Source organism: Ailuropoda melanoleuca, chromosome 13, assembly GCF_002007445.2.
Source record: "Ailuropoda melanoleuca isolate Jingjing chromosome 13, ASM200744v2, whole genome shotgun sequence".
Lineage (NCBI taxonomy): Eukaryota > Metazoa > Chordata > Mammalia > Carnivora > Ursidae > Ailuropoda > Ailuropoda melanoleuca.
The window spans coordinates 24989925-25012836 of record NC_048230.1 but is presented as its reverse complement, the minus strand read 5'-3'; the positions used below and the strand labels follow the sequence as shown (position 1 = coordinate 25012836).

The following is a 22912-nucleotide window of genomic DNA, read 5'->3' as shown; positions in this document are numbered from 1 at the left end:
AACCCATCTACTGAAGTTATTTTGGGACTTTTTTTTTTTTCATTCTGATACCCCATTCTTGTGCTCTACTGTTTAACTTTAATGACACTGTATTCATGTTTCAAATATATAGTATTTTTGTTACTTCTAAGGGCATTAATGATAGGAAGTCTTTTTAAGTTTTCTTCAGCTTCCTTTATTGTCTGTTTCTCAAGTGCCATTTTTTGCTCTTTTGTTGAGTCTTTGTCTTTCGTGTTGGGGTGTTTTTTAATGTATGGTGATTTTTAAAATTCTGCTCATCTTTAAGATTAAGGCCCTAACTATTTGGAGGCTGTGTGTGTGTGTGTGTGTGTGTGTGTGTATTTCACACCAGGGTGGATGAATAGTAAGCATTCTTTTATGGGAAACACTCAAGTATCTGCAGGTCTTTTCTCTAGAACTCTTTGGCTCCCCCAGAGAAGGACCCAACAACCGGAGATGGCTACCTAATTTGTAGGGCCTAGTGCAAAATGAAAATATCAGGTCCCTTGTTCAAAAGTCAGGGAAAAGTTCAGTTAGAGGTACTAACACATAATTTTTTTTCTTTAAAACTATCTTATTACTTAAAACACGTAGTGGAAGTAGTAGTAATACATAATATAACCTTACAAATTGCAAAAAATAACATTTTCAATGTCATAATTTTATGTAATACAATAAATTCTAATGCTTTACTAATATGATTTCTTGATTGATCAGCAGATTCTCCTGGCTTGATTTTCTGCAAATTCACTTATTAGGTCATGAAAATTTATTATTTTTAGCAATTTCATTTTCAAAATTGAAAGTGATGTCCATTGTTCTTGGCAAATGCAAGATCTCAAATAATCTCAACTGGAGAGAACGACACAAAGACCAAAAGGAGGGGGAGGGAAGAAGAACAGTAAAATGAAAGAATGAACAAGTCAGGTAGGTACGACCTACCTCAAGAAGAAACTTACATGTCAGGCAAAGGAGCTTTCTCAAGCTTATAGTGTATTGAATTTTTAAACTGTAGGAAAGTGGAAAAAGGAAAGAAATACTTACTGTCTATATATTACTGACAAGCATACTTGCTTTACAATTGTAACTACTATTTAATAGCCTCACAAAAACACAAGTCATGTCTCCCACCTAGAAATGGAGGTTTAGCGAGAAGGAACTCGGCAATTGTCACACAGCCAGAAAGTTGCAGAACTGGGATATGAATGCAGATGTATGTGATCCAAGAACTCACATTCTTTCAGTGGTATGAATGGTGGCGTATTACTACAGGAATGGTACCTTAACTTACTGCTTTGCCTACTGACCAGGCTGGAAAGGAAGAAGACTTGAACCAAAAATCCAATCATTGAGCTGGAAAAAAAAAAATGATAGTGAGAAGAAAAATAGAAAAGAGAAAAATGCTTCAGTAGACACTGCTAAAGTAGATTCCATTGGACCTGGTGACTTGCTGGATGTAGGCTGGCAGAAGATAATAGAAATTAAAGACTGCTTAGCAATCATGAGTGTGACTCAGGGTAATTCCACCACCAGGCAATGAAAAAAGATACAAAAGATCAAAGTTTGATGACAAGATGATGGAGTGTTGAGCTAGAAATCATCCAGTAGAAATGTCTGGTGGGCACAGTGAGGCGTGGGTCTAGAACGGGACCCAGGCCAGTGTTAAAGATGTATATTTAGAAACCATTCACCTACAGTCCAAGTGACAAGAAGGGATGACAGCAGCAAAGGAGAATGTGTAGAAAACAAGAGTGCCAAGCACAAAACTATAAGGAATGACAAGATCTAGAGCACGGATGTACTCTATGGAGTACATATGGAAGAAAGAAGACGAGCAACCGGAAATATTCTAATAGAACTATTTTCAGAAGGCAATTGTTCAGAATTCAGTAAGCCTGGGGTGGTCGGTATCAAATACGTCCAAGAGGGTGTAGGAAAATAAACATGAGAAATAAAGCCTGGACTGGATGTGGGATAATTAGCCATCTGAGAGTTGATTTCAATAAAGTGCTGGGACCAAAATTCAGGAGTGAGTAGGGGGGGAAGCATGGAGGAAGTGAATGCAGAAAATTTTTCTAGAAATAATGAAAGGAAGAAATGTAAAAATTCAAGAAATCTAGAAGTAGAAAGGGAACATACAGGCCACAGTCTAGTCCCTTCATTTTACAGATCAGAAAACTGGGCCCAGAGAAATTAACCAATACCTTTATTTATACCTCAGACAGAAAACAAGTAAAGATGAAATGGTAATTCAGGAGGGATAAGGATCAAGGAAGACTTTCTGTCTCCAAAGAAGAGTCCATTTAAATCCTCATTTCTCATTTAAGACCTGGCCTCCTTCCTCTGGTACCATGAGCCCATGGTTTTGAAATTATTTTCAATATATCTGAAAGAAAGACCACATTATCCACTGAAACCCATAACTATGATGGCCCACTTGCCAGAGAAAACGTACTGTCATTGGTTTGAGCACGGGAAAGAGAACTCTGTCCATCACACTTTTTTATTCTTATAGGAGTTTTGTAGTCCTGAAACCTGGAAGACAGGAAGGATTGCTCATACTAAATTTGAAATGCATCACTATAATCATCTTGATTTTACTCCTCCCTGTCCCATTTTGGAGATAACAAATCACCCCAAGGTAACTACCCACCTACAGAAATGGACACGGTAGGGTGAAGGCATTCATTAAAAAAAAAAAAAAAAACACCTAATTATGAATAATTCATGATGAGCTGGCAAACACCAGTTTGCTATGGGTAGCTGGGTTCATCAAGAAACACCCTGATAATGTGTATATAAAGACAAACTCAACTGTTTGAGCAGGACATTTGCCATCAGGGCTTCACTCCAGGAACAAGCTCTCTGGGTCTGGACACCATGTCTGTGCGCTTTTCTTCTGCATCCAGACGGCTTGGCTCCAGCGGGGGAGCGGGTTTTGGGGCTGGAAATGCATGCGGTGTGCCGGGCATTGGAAGTGGCTTCTCTTGCGCTTTTGGGGGCAGCTCATCTGCAGGAGGCCATGGTGGGGGGCTGGCTGGGGGAAGTGCTTCTTGTGCTGCCTTCACCGGGAATGAGCACGGCCTCCTGTCGGGCAATGAGAAGGTCACCATGCAGAACCTCAATGACCGCCTGGCCTCCTATCTGGAGAACGTGCGAGCACTAGAGGAGGCCAACACGGACCTGGAGCAGAAGATCAAGGGCTGGTATGAGAAATTCGGGCCTGGTTCTTGCCGTGGTCTTGATCATGACTACAGCCGATACTTCCCGATAATCGATGACCTTAGGAACCAGGTAAGAAGCACAATGTCGTGAGGGTTAATACCCCTAAGACTACTCAGCCACACAAGCAAACACAAATGTCTAAGCTGTCACACACGGCTGGGCTTTGCTCCCGACTTCTGATTTTCCATTGTGCATTCTGAATATTAAAGATAATTTCTATTCAAATTCTAATCTTTGAACATGGCTCACCCATACCTGGTATGAGGTATGCATGTTTATGCTTTTGGTAATATGAAAATATCAAAAACTGCCCACCATGGCCTGCTGTATTATTTATAACTTTTTCCATAGAAAGGGTTCTTTTATGGGTGGGATGAAGGTTAAAAGAGGCCATACTTAATTTCCCATTTGCAAAAGAATCATCTTATTATTGGAGACAGAATGCCAGAAAGTTTACTATAACTTGATAGGTGACTTTTTTTCAAGGAATTGGGACATTTCCTAACTCCTAACTGACTTTCCATTTATCAGATCATTTCTGCGACTACCAGCAATGCCAATGTTATCCTGCAAAATGATAATGCAAGACTAACGGCTGATGACTTCAGACTAAAGTAAGTAGAGCTGAAGAGAAACTGAAGAATTTATCTCAACATTTCTGCCTTTAATCAAAGCTATTGGGGGTCACCTCAATTGTTTGACTTTATTTGTTTTAAACCAAATGTAGGTTGGGGCGCCTGGGTGGCTCAGTCGCTAAGCGTCTGCCTTTGGCTCAGGTCATGATCCCAGGGTCCTGTGATCCTCCCGCATGGGGCTCCCTGCTCAGTGCGGAGCCTGCTTCTCCCTCTCCCACTCCCCCTGCTTGTATTCCCTCTCTCACTGTCTCTCTGTCAAATAAATGAATAAAAAATCTTTAAAAAAAATAAAAAATAATAAAAAATAAACCAAATGCAGGTAAGAATGACCAGTTGAATGATATATTTTACTTGGGAAATTTAGGAACCAACACAAATGAATGTCAAGATCATAAGAAAGAGAATTTGGAGTGTTCCCAATTCTCTTGCTTCAAAGAAATTTGCTTCTTGCATTATGGGCAGTCTGACGTTTTGAGTATATGTTAACAGTTTGACCTTGAAGCATGGTTGGAGTTTAATGATGACCTCAAAAGTGACGGGACTAAGGTGATGCAACTGTCAAATATTTTCTAAGGTTTGAAAATGAACAAGCCCTTCACCAGAGCGTCGATGCGGATGTCAGCGGTTTGCGCCGGGTCCTAGATGAGCTGACCCTGTGCAGAACCGACCTTGAGATCCAGCTGGAAACCCTGAGCGAGGAGCTAGCTTACCTCAAGAAGAATCACGAGGAGGTAGGGGCTCTGTCTCCCCCGATTCCATGACCCGTCTTGCTCCCAAGATTTTAAAAACTGGATTTCAGATGACAAGTATAACCATGTCCGGCATCAGTATTCCAGAAGGAACTCGTCAGTTTCTCTGCATGGTTTAGACATGTTCCTTTCCATCCGCCTCCAAAGAAACAAACCTTTTTTTAAAAGTTTCTAACCTTACGCATCCTGTCGGTCTGGTTCCTTTGAAAATACTCAGCTCCTAACGTGGTGAAACGAATTTCTTTCAGGAAATGAAGGCGTTGCAGTGCGCGGCCGGAGGCAACGTGAACGTGGAGATGAACGCGGCGCCCGGCGTGGACCTCACGGTCCTGCTGAACAACATGCGGGCCGAGTACGAAGCCCTGGCCGAGCAGAACCGCAGGGACGCGGAGGCCTGGTTCAACGAGAAGGTAAAACCCCGCCCGGGCACGCTTGCGGGGCCCTGGGCACTGAGGCGAGGCCGGCAGCACCCTCACCACCCCCCCCGCCCCCCCACTTTCAGAGCGCAACCCTGCAGCAGCAGATTTCTGATGATGCCGGCGCCACCAGCTCAGCTCGCAATGAGCTGACCGAGATGAAACGGACTCTTCAAACCCTGGAGATCGAACTTCAGTCCCTCTTGGCAATGGTCAGTACAAAGTCCAAAAAAAAAAAAAAAGATTTGTTTCAGAAGCGGGGAAGAAATGCAAAGAGTGTTTCTTCCACGTGATATTACTTATTTGCGTTTTTATCTGTTAATTACCCTGCTTGACCTAAGACACCTTTGCATTTTGCACAGCAGAATCCTCTTGGCCGGGGACGTAGACCTAGGTGCTCATAATTAGGAAACATTAGAAATTAGCAGGTACAATTATTGTGAGGTACTCGAAAAGAAAATGGTTTCTACCCTGCATCTTCTCTTCCACGTCAAAAGATTTAAAAAAAAAAACAGAACAAAACCATTCTCTGTGGAGTGCAAAAATGCGTTGGCACCCCTCCTATCATCATCTGGCATTCCTTTGGGACACTTAATTAAGAACACTTACAAGTTCCTTTTTAAGTGGCATAAACAAGAAGCAAAGTAGAGGCATGAATGTTGCCTATAAAGTTAACACCCTAAAATAATAGTAACATTTTCATTCAGGGTTTGCCCAGCACTTTCTCCCACTAGAATCCACAATAACCCTAGGGCTTGGGCAGGGCAGACTTTATAATTCCTGTCATTATTTCCAAAAGAACAATCTGAAATTCAAAGAAGTTAAGCAGTTTTCCCAGAGTCCCACAGTTGAATACAAAGGAAGCTGAACTTCCCTCCAAATTTCCTAACTCCCACGTCTATACTTTTCCCACTGTGGCTAGTAAACAAACCTTCAGAGTTTATCCACAAAAGAGAGTATGAGTGTATATAAAATTAGGACTCGGCATAAAAATTCTTGCAGCTGAAAGAGGAAGACACTTTTATCTTTATTCCGTCTGAAAGTATAGCAAGCATCCCTCTTTAGGAGAAACCCTTTATAAACCCATTTGGATTCACAAACCATTTAAAGCTTAAAAAGGTCATTCTTTTCTTTGGGTCAGTCTGCTTCAGGAAAGTTTACCCAGTTCACTATGGGTTGTTAATTTTTTTTTTTTAAAGATTTTATTTATTTGACAGAGATAGAGACAGCCAGCGAGAGAGGGAACACAAGCAGGGGGAGTGGGAGAGGAAGAAGCAGGCTCATAACAGAGGAGCCTGATGTGGGGCTCGATCCCATAACGCCGGGATCACGCCCTGAGCCGAAGGCAGACGCTTAACCGCTGTGCCACCCAGGCGCCCCTGGGTTGTTAATTTTTAATAGAAGAGCTACAATCTCCATGAGACAAGACTGTCACATGATTAGAAACAAAGTAGCAAATTGTAGGGGGACTTTTATTCCTGGGAAATGTGGCAAATTGTGCCAGACTCTAGAATCAGAGGCTATATCGGTGGGGCACAGGGATCTTTAGACTGTGCCCTATGAAGAAACAAGTTCATCTTTGCTAACACTGCTGGACATATGAGTGACATTCACCACCAACTGTGTCATTCTCGAACAGAAAAACCGTATGGCATCTAATAAAGGCAACAATTAATATTGAACAAGGGGGATGCTTTGGGGTAAATATGGTAATTTGCATCATGTAAGAAAACTCTTTTACGTATCTCGTAAATGCTCTGCCTTATTCTAAAACAACACTGCGACATTTTCTACTAAACTATGTCTTATTGATCCATAGAAACACTCCCTGGAGTGCTCCCTTACTGAGACCGAAGGCAACTACTGCGCCCAGCTCGCCCAGATCCAGGCTCAGATCGGGGCCCTGGAAGAGCAGCTGCACCAGGTCAGGACCGAGACGGAGGGCCAGAAGCTGGAGTACGAGCAGCTGCTCGACATCAAGGTCCACCTGGAAAAGGAGATTGAGACCTACTGCCGCCTGATTGATGGAGAGAATGGGTAAGTACAGCTTCTACTGAGAAAACACTTTATACTTTATTTTAAGGTTATTAAAGATTTTTTGAAATCAAGTACAGAGTATTTATGACCCTTATCATGTATACCTAAACCCCTTCCAGTGTTATTTCAGAATCCAGAGATGTCCCATCTCAAACCCTTGTTTTCCAGTTTCCTCGGCAAAATAGAGTGAAATAATTAATGCAAGCTCTCTATATTTTTACAGCTCTTGTGTTAAATCAAAAGGCTATGGAGGACCAGGAAATCAGATAAAAGGTAAACAAAGCTGTGTTGAGCATTCAAAATGTACTTGTATAAGTTTCAGATGATGAGTTAATTATTTCCCCTTGGTGGATCTGAGAAATTCTAACAATTCATGTGTTCATTTTAGAGTCATCTAAAACCACCATGGTTAAAACAATCGTAGAAGAAATAGATCCTCGTGGCAAAGTTCTCTCATCCAGAGTTCACACTGTGGAAGAGAAATCCACCAAAGCAAACAATGTGAAAAGTGAACAGAGGGTGCCTTCCTGAACCCCAGAAGAAGAGCCCCTAAATTAAAATACCAAACTGAAGACAGGTTCCTAAATAAAAGCCCTCTTATTTTTCTGCTTTTCTTCCAGTGAATTAAGATAAGCTGTTTGTAGAACGGTAACATTTCTTTGGCTTTCTCTATGGTGGTGTGTCAATAAAATCTCTTCCTGTTGCAAATCACCTTCACTGGTTCTGGTCAATCTTTGCATTTTAAACATACCTGCAAGGGGAGCTGAATTTGATTTTTTAATTTCTTTTGTTTAATTCAGTGGCCTTCACAAGTTAGGAGTAAGTTTAACAGGTAAACTGGTTGGAGTCTTTTTCACATCTCTGAAAAGTTTTAAATCTTCCTCCAGCCTCCTATAAATATTTGTTAAGCACATTTGCTAAGCGCTGGCAATGAGAATAAAACAGTCTATAAAATCTAATTCCTGAATGCAACATGCTCATAGAAGTGGAAATAAGGGGGCGCCTTGGTGGCACAGCAGTTAAGCGTCTGCCTTCGGCTCAGGGCGTGATCCGGCGTTATGGGATCGAGCCCCACATCAGGCTCCTCTGTTGTGAGCCTGCTTCTTCCTCTCCCACTCCCCCTGCTTGTGTTCCCTCTCTCGCTGGCTGTCTCTATCTCTGTTGAATAAATAAATAAAATTAAAAAAAAAAAAGAAGAAGTGGAAATAAGAAGTTTAAGAATCAAAACCATCCTAAAAATAAAGAAAAAAAACTGTAAATGGTGACATTTAAAAGTAGAAGGGAAGAGAGAGAGATGTGGGAACTAGATAGGGCAAGGGAGGAATTCCACAATGTTAGGTCACAAAACACATCTTAACAGACTGAAGAAGACTGAAATCGTAGCAAGTATCTTTTCTGGCCACAATAGTATGAAACTAGACATCAATAACAGGAGGAAAAATAGGAAATTTCAAAAATATGTAGAAATTAACTAATACACTCCTGAAGGATGAATGGGTCAAAGAAGAAATCAAAAGGAAAATTTAAAAAAAAATCTTGAGACAAATGAAAATGAAAATATAATATACCAAAATTTATGGGATGCAGCAAGAGCAGTACTAAGAGGGAACTTTATAGTGATAACCATATATTAAGAAAGAAGAAAGCTCACAAATAAACGATTGAACTTTACATATCAAAGAACTAGAAAAAGGAGAAATTAAGCCTAACGTTAGCAGAAGGAAAGACATAATAAAGATTAGAACAGAAATAAATGAAGTAGAGACTAGAAAAGAGATAAGATCAACAAGACTGAGAGTTAGTTTTTTGATAGGTAAAATTGGCAAATTTTTAGCTAGACCAACCAGAGAGAGAGAAAGGACTCAAATAAAAATTATAAGTGAAAAAGGAGACATTACAAGTGATGCCAGAAATACAAAGGATTATAAGAGAATACTGAAACATTTATATACCAACAAATTGGATAATCTAAAAGAAATAAATTCTTAGAAACATGCAACTTGCCAAGACTAAATCATGAAAAATAGAAAATCTAAACAGACCAATGATGAGTGAGGAGATTGAATCAGTAATCAAAAACCCTTTCAACAAAGAAAAGCCTAGGACCAGATGGTTTCTCTGGTGAATTCTACTACTTACAGAAGAATTAATGCCAATCCTTCTCAAGCTCTTCCAAAAAATAAGAGGAGAAAACATTTCCAAACTCATTTCATAAGGCCAGCATTACTCTTCTACCAAAGCCAGACAAAGATGCAACAAGAAAAGAAAATCACAGGCCAATATCCCTGATGAATATAGATGCAAAAATCTTCAACAAAATTCTAGCAAAACAAATTCAACAGCACCTTAAAAGAATCGTATGCCATGATCAAATGTGATTTATCCCTGGGATGCAAGAATGGTTCAACACACACAAATCAATAAATGTGATACACCACATTAACAGATGGAAGGGTAAAAATCATATGATCATCTCAATAGATACAGAAAAAAGCATTTGACAAAATATAACAGCTGTTTAGGATAAAAATGCTTTGGCAAATTAGGTAGAGAAGGAATGTAACTCAATGTCAAAGGCCATATATGACAATACCACAGCTGGTATCATACTCAATGGTGAAAATCTGAAAGCTTTTCCTCTATACCAGGAATAAGACAAGGATGTCCACTCACCAATTTTATTCAATACTGGAATTCCTAGCCAGAGCACTTAAGCAAGAAAAAGAAATAAAAGGCACCCAAATTGGAAGAGAGGAAGTAAAATTGTCTCTGTTTGCAGATAGCACGCTCTTATATGTAGAAAACCCTAAAGACTCCGCCTAAAAACTGTTAGAACTAATAAATAAATTCAGCAAATTTGTAGGATACAAAATCAGCATAAAAAATCAGTTACATTTTTATATACTTACAATAAATTATCCAAAAGGAAAATTAAGAAAACAATTCCACTTGTAATAGCATCAAAAAGAATAAAATACTTAAGAATAAGCTTAACTAAGGAGATGAGAGACTTTTACACTGAAAACTACAAAACAGTGATGAAAGAAATTAAAGCAGACACAAATAAATCAAAAGACATCCCATGTTCATGAACCAGAAGAATTAATAATGTTTAAATGGCCGTACTACCAAAGCAATCTACAGATTTAATGCAATCCCTGTCAAAATCCCAGTAACATTTTTTATCATAAACAGAAAAGGCAATCCTAAAATTCATATAGATTAAAAAAAAAACCTCTTAATAGCTAAAGCAATTTTGAGAAAGGACAAATCACACTTTCTGATTTCAAAATACATTACAAAGCTACAGTAAATAAAAGAGCATGGAAGACAGAAAAATATGGAGAAATTAGAATCCTTGTGCACTGTTGGTGGGAATGCAAACTGGTGCAGCCACTATGAAAAACAATATGGCAGTTCCTCAAAAAATTGAAAATAGAATTACCAGCAATTCCACTTCCTGGTATATGCCCAAAAGAATAGAAAGCAGGATCTTGAAAAGATATTTGTACACCCATGTTCAGAGCAGCCTCATTCACAACAACTAAAATGTAGAAGTAACCAAGTAATCATCAACAATGAATGAATAGGCAAAATGTGGTGTATGCATACAATGGAATATTATTCAGCCTTTAAAAGGAAGGAAATTCTGACACATGCTACTACATAGATGAAGCTTTGAAGTCACTATGTTAAGTAAAATAAGCCAGTCACAAAAAAGACAAATAGTATATGATTCCACTTATATAAGGTACCTGGAGTTGACCAATTCATAGAGAGAAAAAGTAGAATGGTGATTGCCAGGGGCTGGGGAGAAGAGAATGGGGAGTTATTGTTTAATGTGTATGTTTAAGTTTTACAAGTTGAAAACAGTATGGAGATGTATGTTGGTTGTACAACATTATGAACGTATTCAATACCACTGAATTGTACGCTTGAAAATAGATAAGGTCATAATTTTATGTTCTGTGTGTTTTACCACAGTAAAAAGAATAGAGAGCCCAGCAATAAATCCACATATAGATGGTCAACTTATCTTCGACAAAGGGGCCAAGAATATGTAATGAGGAAAGGATAATCTCTTCAAGAAATGGTGTTGGGAAAACTGAATATCCACGTTAAAAGGGCCCCATGTGAAATTGGGCCCCTATGACGCATTATACACAAAAATCAACTCAGAATGGATTAAAGACCTAAACACGAGACCCAAAACAGTAAAACTCCTCAAAGCAAACACGAAAGATGAGATCAGATGTGTTCAGGGTGGTATGGCCATAGACATAGGAGAAAGCTCCTTGACATTGGTCTTAGCAGTGATTTCTTGGATGTGACACCAAAATAGAGGCAACAAAACCAAAGTATATATGGGACTTTTTACACAACTTCCAGGAAAGAATCAATAATTGTGATACCCAGCTCTTTGAATTCTATTCTAAACATCATTTTAATTCTCAGAACAACCCTACGAGATAGATACTATTATCATCCTCTTTTTGTACATAAGGAAACTGAGGCAGAGATTGATTGAGTAACTATCTCAAGGTCACACAGCTAATAACTGGAATAGCTGGAATGCTAATCCAGGCGGTCTGGCTCGTAGTCCGTCCTTGACTCCCAACACAACACCATGCTATTGAGAACCTCATGATTCCACCTTCCTGCTAGCAAAAGAAGGGAGGAAAAAACTAAGTGCATTCTAAACTCCAATCAATCCAAGCCTGAGCCATTATCAAGTCATGGACCCTACAGAGTGGCTTCGGATAGTATCTGATTTCATTTCTCAGGTCCACTGTTCCCTTCAGTGCAGAGTGGGAATATCAAAACCAGAGATGCCATTTTGCGGGAAGAATTAGCACACCAGCTTCCGATTCTCAGAAAAACTAGATATCTAGTGACAAAACAAACTTCGTTCATGTCTGAGAAAAATACCGTTTCAACTTGGATAACAGAAATGTAGAATGTAGATTTTAAACAACAGCAAAAGTTATTGAAAGTCCTAAATGTGATACAGGAATCCATCAAAATCCTAGAAGAGAACATAGGCAACAACCTTTTTGACCTCACCCACAGCAACTTCTGGCTAGACACATCTCCAAAGGCAAGGGAAACAAAAGCAAAAATGAGCTATTGGGACTTCAACAAGATAAAAAGCTTTTGCACAGCAAAGGAAATTATCAACAAAATTAAAAGGCATCCTATGGAATGGGAGAGGATATTTGCAAATGACGTATTGGATAAAGGGCTAGTATCCAAAATCTGTAAAGAACTTATCAAACTCAATACCCAAAAACCAAAAAATCCAGTCAAGAAATGGGCAGAAGACATGAACAGACTTTTCTTCAAAGAAAACATACAAATTGGCTAACAGACACATGAAAAAATTCTCAACATCATTCAGCATCAGGGAAATACAAATCAAATAAACAGTGAGATACCACAACACACCAGTCAGAATAGCTAAAATTAACAACTCAGAAAACAACAGAAGTTGGCGAGGATGAAGGGAAAGGGGAGCCCTCCTACACTATTGGTGGGAATGCAAACTGGCGCAGCCACTCTGGAAAACAGTATGAGGTTCCTTAAAAAGTTAAAAATAGAGCTACCCTCTGACCCAGCAATTGCACTACGAGGCATTTATCCAAAGGATACAAAAATAGTGATTCAAGGCACATGTACCCCAATGTTTATAGCAGCAACGCCCACAATAGCCGAAATATGGAAAGAGCCCAGATGCCCATCAACAGATGAATGGATAAAAAAGGTGTGGTATATATATACACAATGGAATATTACTCGGCCATAAAAAAAAGAACGAAATCTTGCCATTTGCAACGACGTGGATGGAACTAGAGGGTATTATGCTAATAAGTCAGTCAGAGAAAGACAAATACCATATGATTTCACTTATATGTGGAATTTAAGAAACAAAACAGATGAACAAGGGGGAAGGGAAGGGAAAATAAAATAAGATGAAAACAGAGAGGGAGGGGCGCCTGGGTGGCTCAGTCGTTAAGCGTCTGCCTTCGGCTCAGGGCATGATCCCGGCGTTATGGGATCGAGCCCCACATCAGGCTTCTCCACTAGGAGCCGGCTTTCTTCCTCTCCCACTCCCCCTGCTTGTGTTCCCTCTCTCACTGGCTGCCTCTATCTCTGTCAAATAAATAAATAAAATCTTTGAAAAAAAAACAGAGAGGGAGACAAACCATGAGACTCTTAACTCTAGGAAACAAACTGAGGGTTGCTGGAGGGGAGGTGGGTGAGGGCATGGGGTAACTGGGTGATGGGCATTAAGGCAGGAACTTGATGTAATGAGCCCTGGGTGTTACATGCAACTGATGAATTACCAAATTCTACCCCTGAAACTAATAATACAGTATATGTTAACTAAATTGAATTTAAATAAAAAAATTTTTTTAAAGGTATTGAAGCATATTTGAAACTAAACACTAAATTTATCAGGGGCAAAATTAGCTTACTATTGTTAGACTAAGATAATGTGATGAATGTGTTTATCCTGAGGTGAGCAGACATTTACACATCATAACTTACAGTTTAATTCAATGATTTCTGAGTACCTAGAATATGCACCTTATATATTGAATATTCTAATACCTAATAGAGTTTCAAGAAAAGATAATGATATGTGGCTGAATATGTGTTTCTTACTGTGAATCAAATAGCCACTCTCAAGGAAGAAATGTATGGATAGAGATGTAGGGCTAAAATTCATTTCTGGAAAGGACTAAAGGACACCCAAAAGTGAACTAGCAAGTGTTAGTGTAGAGGAAATCTATGAGTAAGAAAAGTCAAGAGATTTGACCTGATGAGTAAACAGATGACAGTGTTTTCAGAAGGAGTTAAGCATCATTCATTCCAGTCCTGCTTGGATATAAAAGTGCTGTGTGATCTGTGTTACCACTTAGTTTCCCAGCCAACTCATCCCCAAAAGGTTCTAATAATATATGCTTAACTTGCTCCCCAAAAGATTACAAGTTAATTAGTATTTATAAAATATCTAGAGATAAGTAGATTATGTTAATAATACTTTGCAGCCTCATAATACCTCTTATCCAAGAGACCCAAGATTACACTGACCCCATACTCTGTTTTTCTTGTTTTATTCACGGGAAGTTTGGACAAAAGATGAAAATTGTGACCAGGTCACAACAATGTCAATAACAAGTCTCTGAATACGAGCTACATCTCTTATCACACATTATTCTAAACCTGTAGCAATGGTCTGAATTACAGTTTTCTATTAATTATCTTCCAATATTTTGGTTGAAAAAATCCAGGCGTTCTGGCCCACCATTACGATGAATCTTTCAGGAGCAGTAATGTTGGGTGTTTTTCAAAGTATGTGATACACACAGCACTGAAAAATCTCATTCAGAAAAAATTACTGTTTCAAAACAATCTAAACCCATAATCAGTAACCAGTTTGTACCATTATAAGTCATAGAGACCTGATCCTGTCTGACATGTTCACTTTATTATACTCATTTAAATAATTAACATTTACAAAGTGTTTGTGTCATGCAGACTGCTTTATAGTCACTAACTATTGAAACCGCTCGAGATTCAGTGTTATTATTTTCATTTGCCCAGCAGGAAAATGAAGCACAACCAATGGAATATCTTCCCATGGGTATCAAGGAAAGGGAATGAAGGGGCCGCTTACCTATAACAACTAATCTCCCATCTCGAGTACCATAATTATTGGTTTTCTAGGTAGGGATGAAAACACATCTCTCCTTCATATATTTTACTCCCTAATTATTAATAGGAAGCTCAGTTCTCAAAATAATTCCCAAGACCTTAAATACATAAATTTAAACTAAAAGGCAGTAAACAATACCTCTGAGGTAGAGAAATGAACAATGTGGAGACTCAGAAGTCTGTTGAATGGATATTCTGCTCCTGGACTAAACCAAGAAATCTCAATACAAACAATTTTCTGTCACTGACACATAGTCATTAATTTTAGTTAAATTGATAAGCAAAATCAATTTAAAAATTCCCACTACCAACAGATCACTGTATTTTGAGAGTATCTGATATTAATAAAAAGGAAACGCCCAGTGAAGCATGGATAATAGAAATACTCCACAAACATTTGCAGGACAAAAGCAGTGGACATTTCTCATGTAAATTATTAATTCTTTATTGTCTGGGGGGGGGAAACTAGACTCTCTTCCAGAAGTCAAAAAGATGGATGTTTACTCATATTTAATTTTGACCTTTGAAACTATGATTTAGTATTACTCGACCAGGCACCTTTTCATAGACCAAGATATCCTTGGGGCACCTTTCCACCTACAGACTGGACACTATAAAAAAATCACCCAATGATGAAAAATAACAATTAGGGAACGAGTAATATTTTATTACAGATTGAAAGTCAAGGCTGAAACGACCTACTGAGTTCTATAAAAGGCCAATGGAGATCACGTCTACGGATGGCGTGCTTTTGCTTTGCTCCTCGCTGAGGAAGGGTCACTCTGCCATAGTGTCGCCATGTCTTTTCAACTTTCTAGTGGATCCAGGCGAGTCTGCTCACGAGCTGGCCCAGGGCGGCTGTCTGGTGGAGGTCCAGGCTTCGGGGCTGGGAATGTGTGCCGTGGATCGGGAGCGGGAAGCAGCATTTCTTGTTCTCTTGGGAGCATTTCTTCTGCAGGAGGTTTCTGTAATGGTGGTGGGGGCGTCTGTGCTGGTTTTCTTGGAAATGAGCATGGCCTGCTTTCTGGGAACGAGAAGGTCACCATGCAAAACCTCAATGACCGCTTGGCCTCCTACCTGGACCATGTGCGAGCTCTGGAAGAGGCCAACGCAGACCTGGAGCAGAAGATCAAGGCCTGGTATGAGAAATATGGGCCTGGTTCTTGCCGGGGACTAGATCATGACTACACAAGATACTTCTCAGTCATTGAAGATCTTAAAAGGCAGGTAAGAAATACGGATTTGTCTACTTTTACTATTGATTTTGGGTGTACATTACCTAAAAAAGACAAAACATAAAATGTGCTTAAAATTTTGACATGATGTATTATTTGCTCACTCTTCATTCCCAGGGCTTAAAGCAGTGTCTGCCCCCCCCCAAAAACGTAGAATTAAAGGCAAATAGTTTCAAAACAGATATAATCGCCTTGCTGATCTTATATTTAGCTCATATTTTTTGATCAAAAGCAATAAAAGTATCTGTGATTGTAAAAGCTTACACTTTGGCTCCTAAGCTCTCGACATTCGCTGTCTGGAAAAAAAAAAAAAGCCAGATTCCTTTCATGTAGAAAAAATGATAGTAAAGTAGATACTTGATGGGTTGAGAAGGAAAGAATCACACTGAAATCTGGACTGTCCCTTGACTTTCGACACTTAACTATTTTGCACAATCTACCCTATTTAGATTATTTCTGTGACCACCTGTAACTCCAGCATTGTTCTACAAAATGACAACGCCAGACTGACCGCCGATGACTTCAGGCTGAAGTAGGTGAAAATAACGTAATTAACTATAATAAGGGTAAATACTACAGTTGGAGTAAAAAACAGAACTCTTGCTTTAAAAACCAACATGTTTTTATGAAGTCAGACTAAATCACTGAAGAAATTAACTGTGCCCTTATAGAAAGAGCTATCATATGAATTTTGAACAGCATGTTGATTCAACTACGAAGCACATTGGATGATAAAAATTCTGAAGAAACAACTCCTCCGAGATAATCGTCCTAAATCACTAGGTATTCCGAAGGGTGTCGTCTCTTTGCCGATGCACCAAGCTTTAGAAGCACGGACAGAATATCCTGTCGTGCAATATACCAGACGTGGAAGAAAGTTATGCTCTGCGCCTGCCCACGGTCACATTTCTCAAGCTCTTTACTCCCCTTTCAGGTACGAAAACGAGCTTGCTCTACACCAGGGCGTAGAGGCCGACGTCAATGGTCTTCACAGGGTTATGGATGAGCTGACCCTTTGTACGGCTGACCTGGAGATACAGTTTGAAACCCTCAGCGAGGAATTGGCGTACCTCAAGAAAAATCACCAGGAGGTAAGGGACCCCGCAGCGTGGCTTCGGAGAGTACCCGATTTCGTTGCTCCGGCCCACGGGTCACTTCGGAGCAGAGTGGGAAGATCTGTCAAACGTCTACCTTGAGGGTTCATAGGGATCCCTTTTCCAGGAGATGAAAGTCCTGCAGTGTGCAGCAGGGGGGGACGTGAACGTGGAGGTGAACGCAGCCCCAGGCGTGGACCTCACGGTCCTGCTGAACAACATGAGGGCCGAGTACGAGGACTTGGCCGAGCAGAACCGCAGGGACGTGGAGGTCTGGTTCAACGAGAAGGTACGTCTGTGGCAAAGCACACCCCCAGGGCTTGGTCGGCTGACCGCCGAGCAGGTCGCTGACCTTGCTGATAATCCACTACAGAGCGCCCCCCTGCAGCAGCAGATCTCTGACGACGCTGGAGCAGCCGCCACAGCCAGGAGCGAGCTGACGGAGCTGAAACGCAGTCTGCAAACCCTGGAAATAGAACTGCAGTCCGTCGTGGCCGTGGTTCGTAGGAGTCACCGCTGATTTGAATGTGTGTGTGTGTGTGTGTGTGTGTGTGTGTGTGTGTGTGTAGGTGAATGCACATCTGAGTATATATAACTAAAGTATAAAATGTGGTAAATAATAAAAACACTGTCCATAAAAACATTACATCTGACTCACCAATCCCAGTACTGAAAAATCAAACTTTTCTCACTGGAGAGAAAAAAAAAATTTTTAAAGAAACCTGGCTTATGCTGATTTTCAATCGAAAAGATTTAGACCTTGTACAAATGCCTCTTTCCACCTTGAGTATGTTTCCAATATGAACGTGCTGTTTATCTGTTACCCACATGCAAGCCTTGCTTTATTCTTCTTTCAGAAACATTCCTATGAGTGCTCCCTGGCCGAGACGGAAGGCAATTACTGCTTCCAGCTCCAGCAAATCCAGGACCAGATTGGGGCAATGGAGGAAGAACTACAACAGATTCGCACGGAAACAGAAGGCCAGAAGCTGGAGTACGAACAGCTTCTAGATATCAAGATATTTTTAGAGAAAGAAATAGAAACGTATTGCAAGCTAATAGATGGAGAAGAAAGGTAAATACTAACTTGTGAAAAAAAAATCATCTCCCATCAACCGGGTTTTCTCGGTATCCACGTATACCAATATCATATTCTAGAATTTCCTTCTCTAAGGATCATAATCATCTGTGGTCTCAGGAATTTATTATCACATCCAAGTGAAATGAAAACGGGCAGCCAAATCAAATGTCCAAGTATGTGAAGTGCGTGTATCTATAACATATTGGACACTCAAATACCAAATGTTAAACAATTCCTGCAATTCGGGTGGGGGCGGGGAATTGCTTTCTGTGACTTAATGCTGAAGCCCATTTCCTACGACAACACGCTCTGTTTTGTTAGTACTTCACTAGTGACCATGCGTGCACCCTGTATTACCTGGGTTATTACGTTTTCATTTGAAAGATAACAGTTTCCTTGGAGAAGTCACCATAGCTTGTTAGCCAAGAGCAACAGCCCTGGAATTGTAACTCTGAGTGCGGATCACACCACTGGGTGAATGTGAACGCATGGTTTAACCTCCTTAAATCCCATTTTTCTTACTGGTAAGATTGTGATAACAGCAAAACCACAGTCTTTACCCTGGACCATAGTGCCTCACTTCAGAGGTGGAGGAGGGCTCAGGAGAGTGGCTTGCACACAGAAGGTACCCGGTAACCAGCGGCTGTTACTAAATGTTTGCCCGTGGTCACACCAGGAGTCCGCACCATCTCATGCGTTTTCCAAGGCTAGTGTCAGCCCTCTACAACCTACTCTCATAGGAACTCAACAGTGATGTTCCCTCCTTCGAACAAAGGGCTCATGGCAGCATTCATAATTCCCTTCTTTCACTACACCTTTCAAGCTGTGTTCCAGCTACATTTTCACATGCATATGCTTTATTCTTCATGGTGTAAACCGCTTGTATCATCACTCCATATTTGCTACAGCACCTAGCCCAGCACCTTCTGGATCACGGCACCCTGAACTTGTTCATTGGCCAGGTGATTGACTGGAAGGTCAGTCAGAAACTGGAGTCCGCAGATCGCGAGACAAAAGAGACAATAGCTGGACACAAGGGAATTTCTCAGCATAAATATTTAATCTCTCCTTCACGATACTGAGGTCATGAAAAGCTTACTTCTATATCTCTTAAACATCAGAGGAATTTAATCTTGTGGAAACTAGAACTCCCAAACTTTTATTCCCAACTCATAGTTATTTCTGACCTTCCTTCTGAAAGGGGGAGAAAAAAAAAGCAACAATTTTCTCTTCGCAGAAAAAGCAAGTCCACATGTTACAAATCCAAAGGACGTGGGCCCATACACTCGGAAAATCGAGTCAAAGGTACTGCAGGGTTTTTTTACTTGGCATAAATCTTTTCAACACAAGCAATTTTATGAAACCAGTCACTTATTTGTAAACTAAATCAAATTGTTCTAAGGTTAATTCTAGTGAATGAAGAAATCAGGGGTCATTATGGCAGCTTTTTAATGTATTTTATATTCCTGTAGAACAGATGTGGTCAAACTGTGAAATTTCTGAAATGGGGACTCAATCCCCATTTTTCTTACCTAGAACCTGTTATTTTCCCAGTTCCAATGCTTTGATGAAAGAGCTACTGCATTTTAAACCACAAAAACAGGGCAAGTTGGCATTTAAAAGAAGACATGACTTGCTCCAGGCCAGTACCTGCCTGCTACTTAGGTTGTTCCAATCTATGTTTTACTTACACCTTCAAACACCCATTGTTCTAAAAACAATGGTAAGTATAAGATCGTTCTGGGCCTTGCTAAGCATGGTCTTCAAACCCAGTATTACAGCTCAATGTACTGCAAACTTGCAAACACTGTTTTTCAGAAGCATACTGTTAGGACTGAGTACCTTTCAGCCTGTTAAGAATGAGTACTAAATTTGCATTTATTTTATTTTAGACTCAAAAGAAGAAATTGTTGTCAAAACAGTGGTTGAGGAACTAGATCAACTTGGTAATGTCCTTTCACTGAGGGTCCACTCAGTTGAAGAAAAATCCTCTAAAATAAGCAACATTACAATGGAGCAACGAATACCTTCCAAAACACCGTAGTGAGAAAACAAGTTATTTAAAAAAAAAAAAAAAAAAAAAAAAAAAAGCCTGCCTTAGCAAAATCCCATTGGCCAAATAACCCAAGGAAATCATTCATTTCTGTTTTTAAAAATGCAAGGGCTAGAATTTGTTTCCTTCTCCTCTTTTTCTCATGTTCTTTCCATGTATTTCTTCTCAGGAATAGGAAAAATCTTGCTCTGTCTCATTGTTTTGTTTCTATTTCAGGGGACTTTTTGGCCATTCATTAAAAATTTTTCTGTTGCAAACATTTTTCTGTTAATGAATCTGGTGCTTTTGAATTTCTACAGTTGATCCCAGTGTGACAGTACTAAGGATAGGCTGGTAAAATAAGGTGTCACACAGTCACATTTACTTCAATTCATGGTAAGATAAGTTGGAAAGAACACCAGACCTCCTCTCTGGCCCCAAATCTGTCCCCAGTCAACCATGTAAATGAGTATATCTCCTTGGCTTTGGGCTTCTGTGCATGGAACAGTATCCCCCTCAATCACTACGATTTGTTCACCCTCATAACGGCGAGCCTGCGTGGGTGATCAGTTAATGTGAGTTTGCTGAATCTGACTCTGGAGAGCTGTTTTTCCATTTTGCAGTACATTCATCTCTCTACACCTACCACATGGGAGAAAGCCCATGGGTTCAGAATGGTGGAAGAATCCTCAACAACAACAACAAAAATACATGATCAAGGAACTGATTGACCCCGTAGAATCCAGGAGAGGTTCAGGACTTAGAAGAACCGAGTATGATGGTGAACCAGGCTAAGGGATGAAGTTGAGGGCAGGGTGATTGACAGATGAATTTACCACGACACTAACGATGCATAAGCTTCAGGTGCCTCATTAACACAGGAAGGGCCCTAGCATTATGTTTGCATAGCTGTTTTTGGAAAACTTTTGCAAAACTAAGATAATTTTAGCACCATTGGTTAAGTCTGCTATCTCTTTCCACTCCAATTTCTCCTCCATCACGCTTCCCTCATTTGGGGTGATCTATCACATCTAAGATGGAGTGAACTTCCATTTTTTTATCCAAATGTAACATTTGAGGGAGAGTAAAGGATGCTATTCACCAGGCATATTAGCAGACATGAGCTGACCTATTGTAGGCATATGGATATAAAGTCACCCTAAGTCAAGAGGAAGTTGAGATGAGTGTAGTGGAATATATTAATGAGGTTCTCATCATTTCCATGGGAAGCTTCTAGGAATATTCCCACTGCCCACTGTGCCCATGCAGTATCATATCATATCATAAACGTAGAAGGCTGCAAGTCATGATATGAACAAATCTTACAACACACAGCACCAGAAATATGTAGATAACAGAAGAGATACAAGTTATGAGGTGTGTGGAACCAGAAGCTAGTCTAGGGAAAATCTTTTAAGTCATCAGATGTGTAAAATTGTAGAGAATTCATTTTCACTGATGCCTATGAAAGATAAAAATCTCCTCTTGTCAGGAATAGAATAGGTAATGCAACATATTTGTTATTTTTAGTTCTACTTCATGCTCTTTATACACAAGAATTTTTATAAATTTTATTTTTGTGCAATTCCTATAAAAAATCTTCACATATGACAAGTCCACAGTTATGAAAATTGCATTCCTCTGGGAGTGAGCACAAGGCGTATGGCTCTTTGTGACTCATTTTAATGCCCTCTCTAGAACATCCACTCCAGAGAAAAAGCTCCACAACTATGTGGACAAGCTGATTCATCTTGTGGAGGTCAACCAGCTTCCCTCTTCCCCGCATCAATGCTGGCACAATGAGCCCATTGTCAAAGTGGCCATTGTGACAGATATGAAGTCTGTACTTCAGATTCCATCTCCCTAAGGCTGGTCAAGCTACTGACCTGTCATCAGCAGATGTAGAAACTGAGCCCTTGCGATGGTACCGCTTTTTCAGAAGGAAAACTAACCGCATGCTCTCAGGATGACTCCACTGAACCCTTTATCCTGGAGGGAAGAGCAAACTTTCCTTAACAGAAGAAACATTTATTTCATTCAAATGTGGGTTTGCCTTTCAATTCCTATAGTACCGCTGCCAGCACTACCATCTGAGGACCAAACACTGAACAAGCTTCAGGCCCTCAAAACAGGCTCTGGATCTACCCCCTAACAATTGGTTTAAAGTCAGACTGGAAAAAATAAACCTTTTCTGACTTCCAGAAGGATAAAACAGTGACAACTGGAGTCAGGCAATATCTGAAGCGATAAAAAGCTGAAATTTTTCCAGAACTGATGAAAGACACCAGTTCACAGATTAAAGAAGTCTTTATCTATTTTTTAATGTTTTTTTATTACGTTATGTTAGTCACCATACAGTACATCCCTGGTTTCTGATGCAAGGTTCGATGATTCATCAGTTGCATATAACACCCAGTGCACCATGCAATACGTACCCTCCTTGCTACCCATCACCAACCTATCCCATTCCCCCACCCCCCTCCCCTCTGAAGCCCTCAGTTTGTTTCTCCGAGTCCATAGTCTCTCACGCTTCACTCCCCCTTCTGATTACCCCCCTTCTTTATTCCTTTCTTCCCCTACTGATCTTCCTAGTTCTTATGTTCCATAGATGAGAAAAATTATATAATTGTTTTTCTCTGCTTGACTTATTTCACTTAGCATTATCTCCTCCAGTGCCGTCCATGTTGCA

At 40.0% G+C, this 22912-nt stretch overlaps 2 protein-coding genes across 2 annotated transcripts; both read left to right on the top strand.

The window, feature by feature from the left end:
* Positions 1-2815: 2815 nt before the first annotated feature.
* KRT27 (keratin 27) lies at positions 2816-7773 on the top strand. The gene is made up of 8 exons (XM_002924942.4): positions 2816-3294; positions 3757-3839; positions 4435-4591; positions 4858-5019; positions 5112-5237; positions 6845-7062; positions 7286-7335; positions 7451-7773. Exons 1-8 carry the CDS (start codon positions 2881-2883, stop codon positions 7591-7593), a joined length of 1353 nt encoding a protein of 450 aa, XP_002924988.1. The 5' UTR covers positions 2816-2880; the 3' UTR covers positions 7594-7773.
* A 7765-nt stretch (positions 7774-15538) lies between these two features.
* Positions 15539-20235, top strand: KRT26 (keratin 26). The gene is made up of 8 exons (XM_034641250.1): positions 15539-16008; positions 16466-16548; positions 16951-17107; positions 17238-17399; positions 17484-17609; positions 17968-18185; positions 19429-19496; positions 20084-20235. The coding sequence occupies exons 1-8, from the start codon at positions 15580-15582 to the stop codon at positions 20233-20235; spliced, it is 1395 nt and encodes a 464-aa protein (XP_034497141.1). The 5' UTR covers positions 15539-15579.
* The last annotated feature ends 2677 nt before the right edge of the window (positions 20236-22912 follow it).

What these genes read in the sequence shown, in the direction of transcription:
- KRT27 (XM_002924942.4), top strand. Translation starts at nt 2,881, where the DNA reads ATGTCTGTGCGCTTTTCTTCTGCATCCAGACGGCTTGGCTCCAGCGGG. An exon ending in GCTGATGACTTCAGACTAAA is followed by an intron (nt 3,840 to 4,434) that starts GTAAGTAGAGCT and finishes ATATTTTCTAAG; the next exon opens with GTTTGAAAATGAACAAGCCC. An exon ending in AGGCCTGGTTCAACGAGAAG is followed by an intron (nt 5,020 to 5,111) that starts GTAAAACCCCGC and finishes CCCCACTTTCAG; the next exon opens with AGCGCAACCCTGCAGCAGCA.
- KRT26 (XM_034641250.1), top strand. Translation starts at nt 15,580, where the DNA reads ATGTCTTTTCAACTTTCTAGTGGATCCAGGCGAGTCTGCTCACGAGCT. An exon ending in TTGAAGATCTTAAAAGGCAG is followed by an intron (nt 16,009 to 16,465) that starts GTAAGAAATACG and finishes TACCCTATTTAG; the next exon opens with ATTATTTCTGTGACCACCTG. An exon ending in CTCGGAAAATCGAGTCAAAG is followed by an intron (nt 19,497 to 20,083) that starts GTACTGCAGGGT and finishes ATTTTATTTTAG; the next exon opens with ACTCAAAAGAAGAAATTGTT.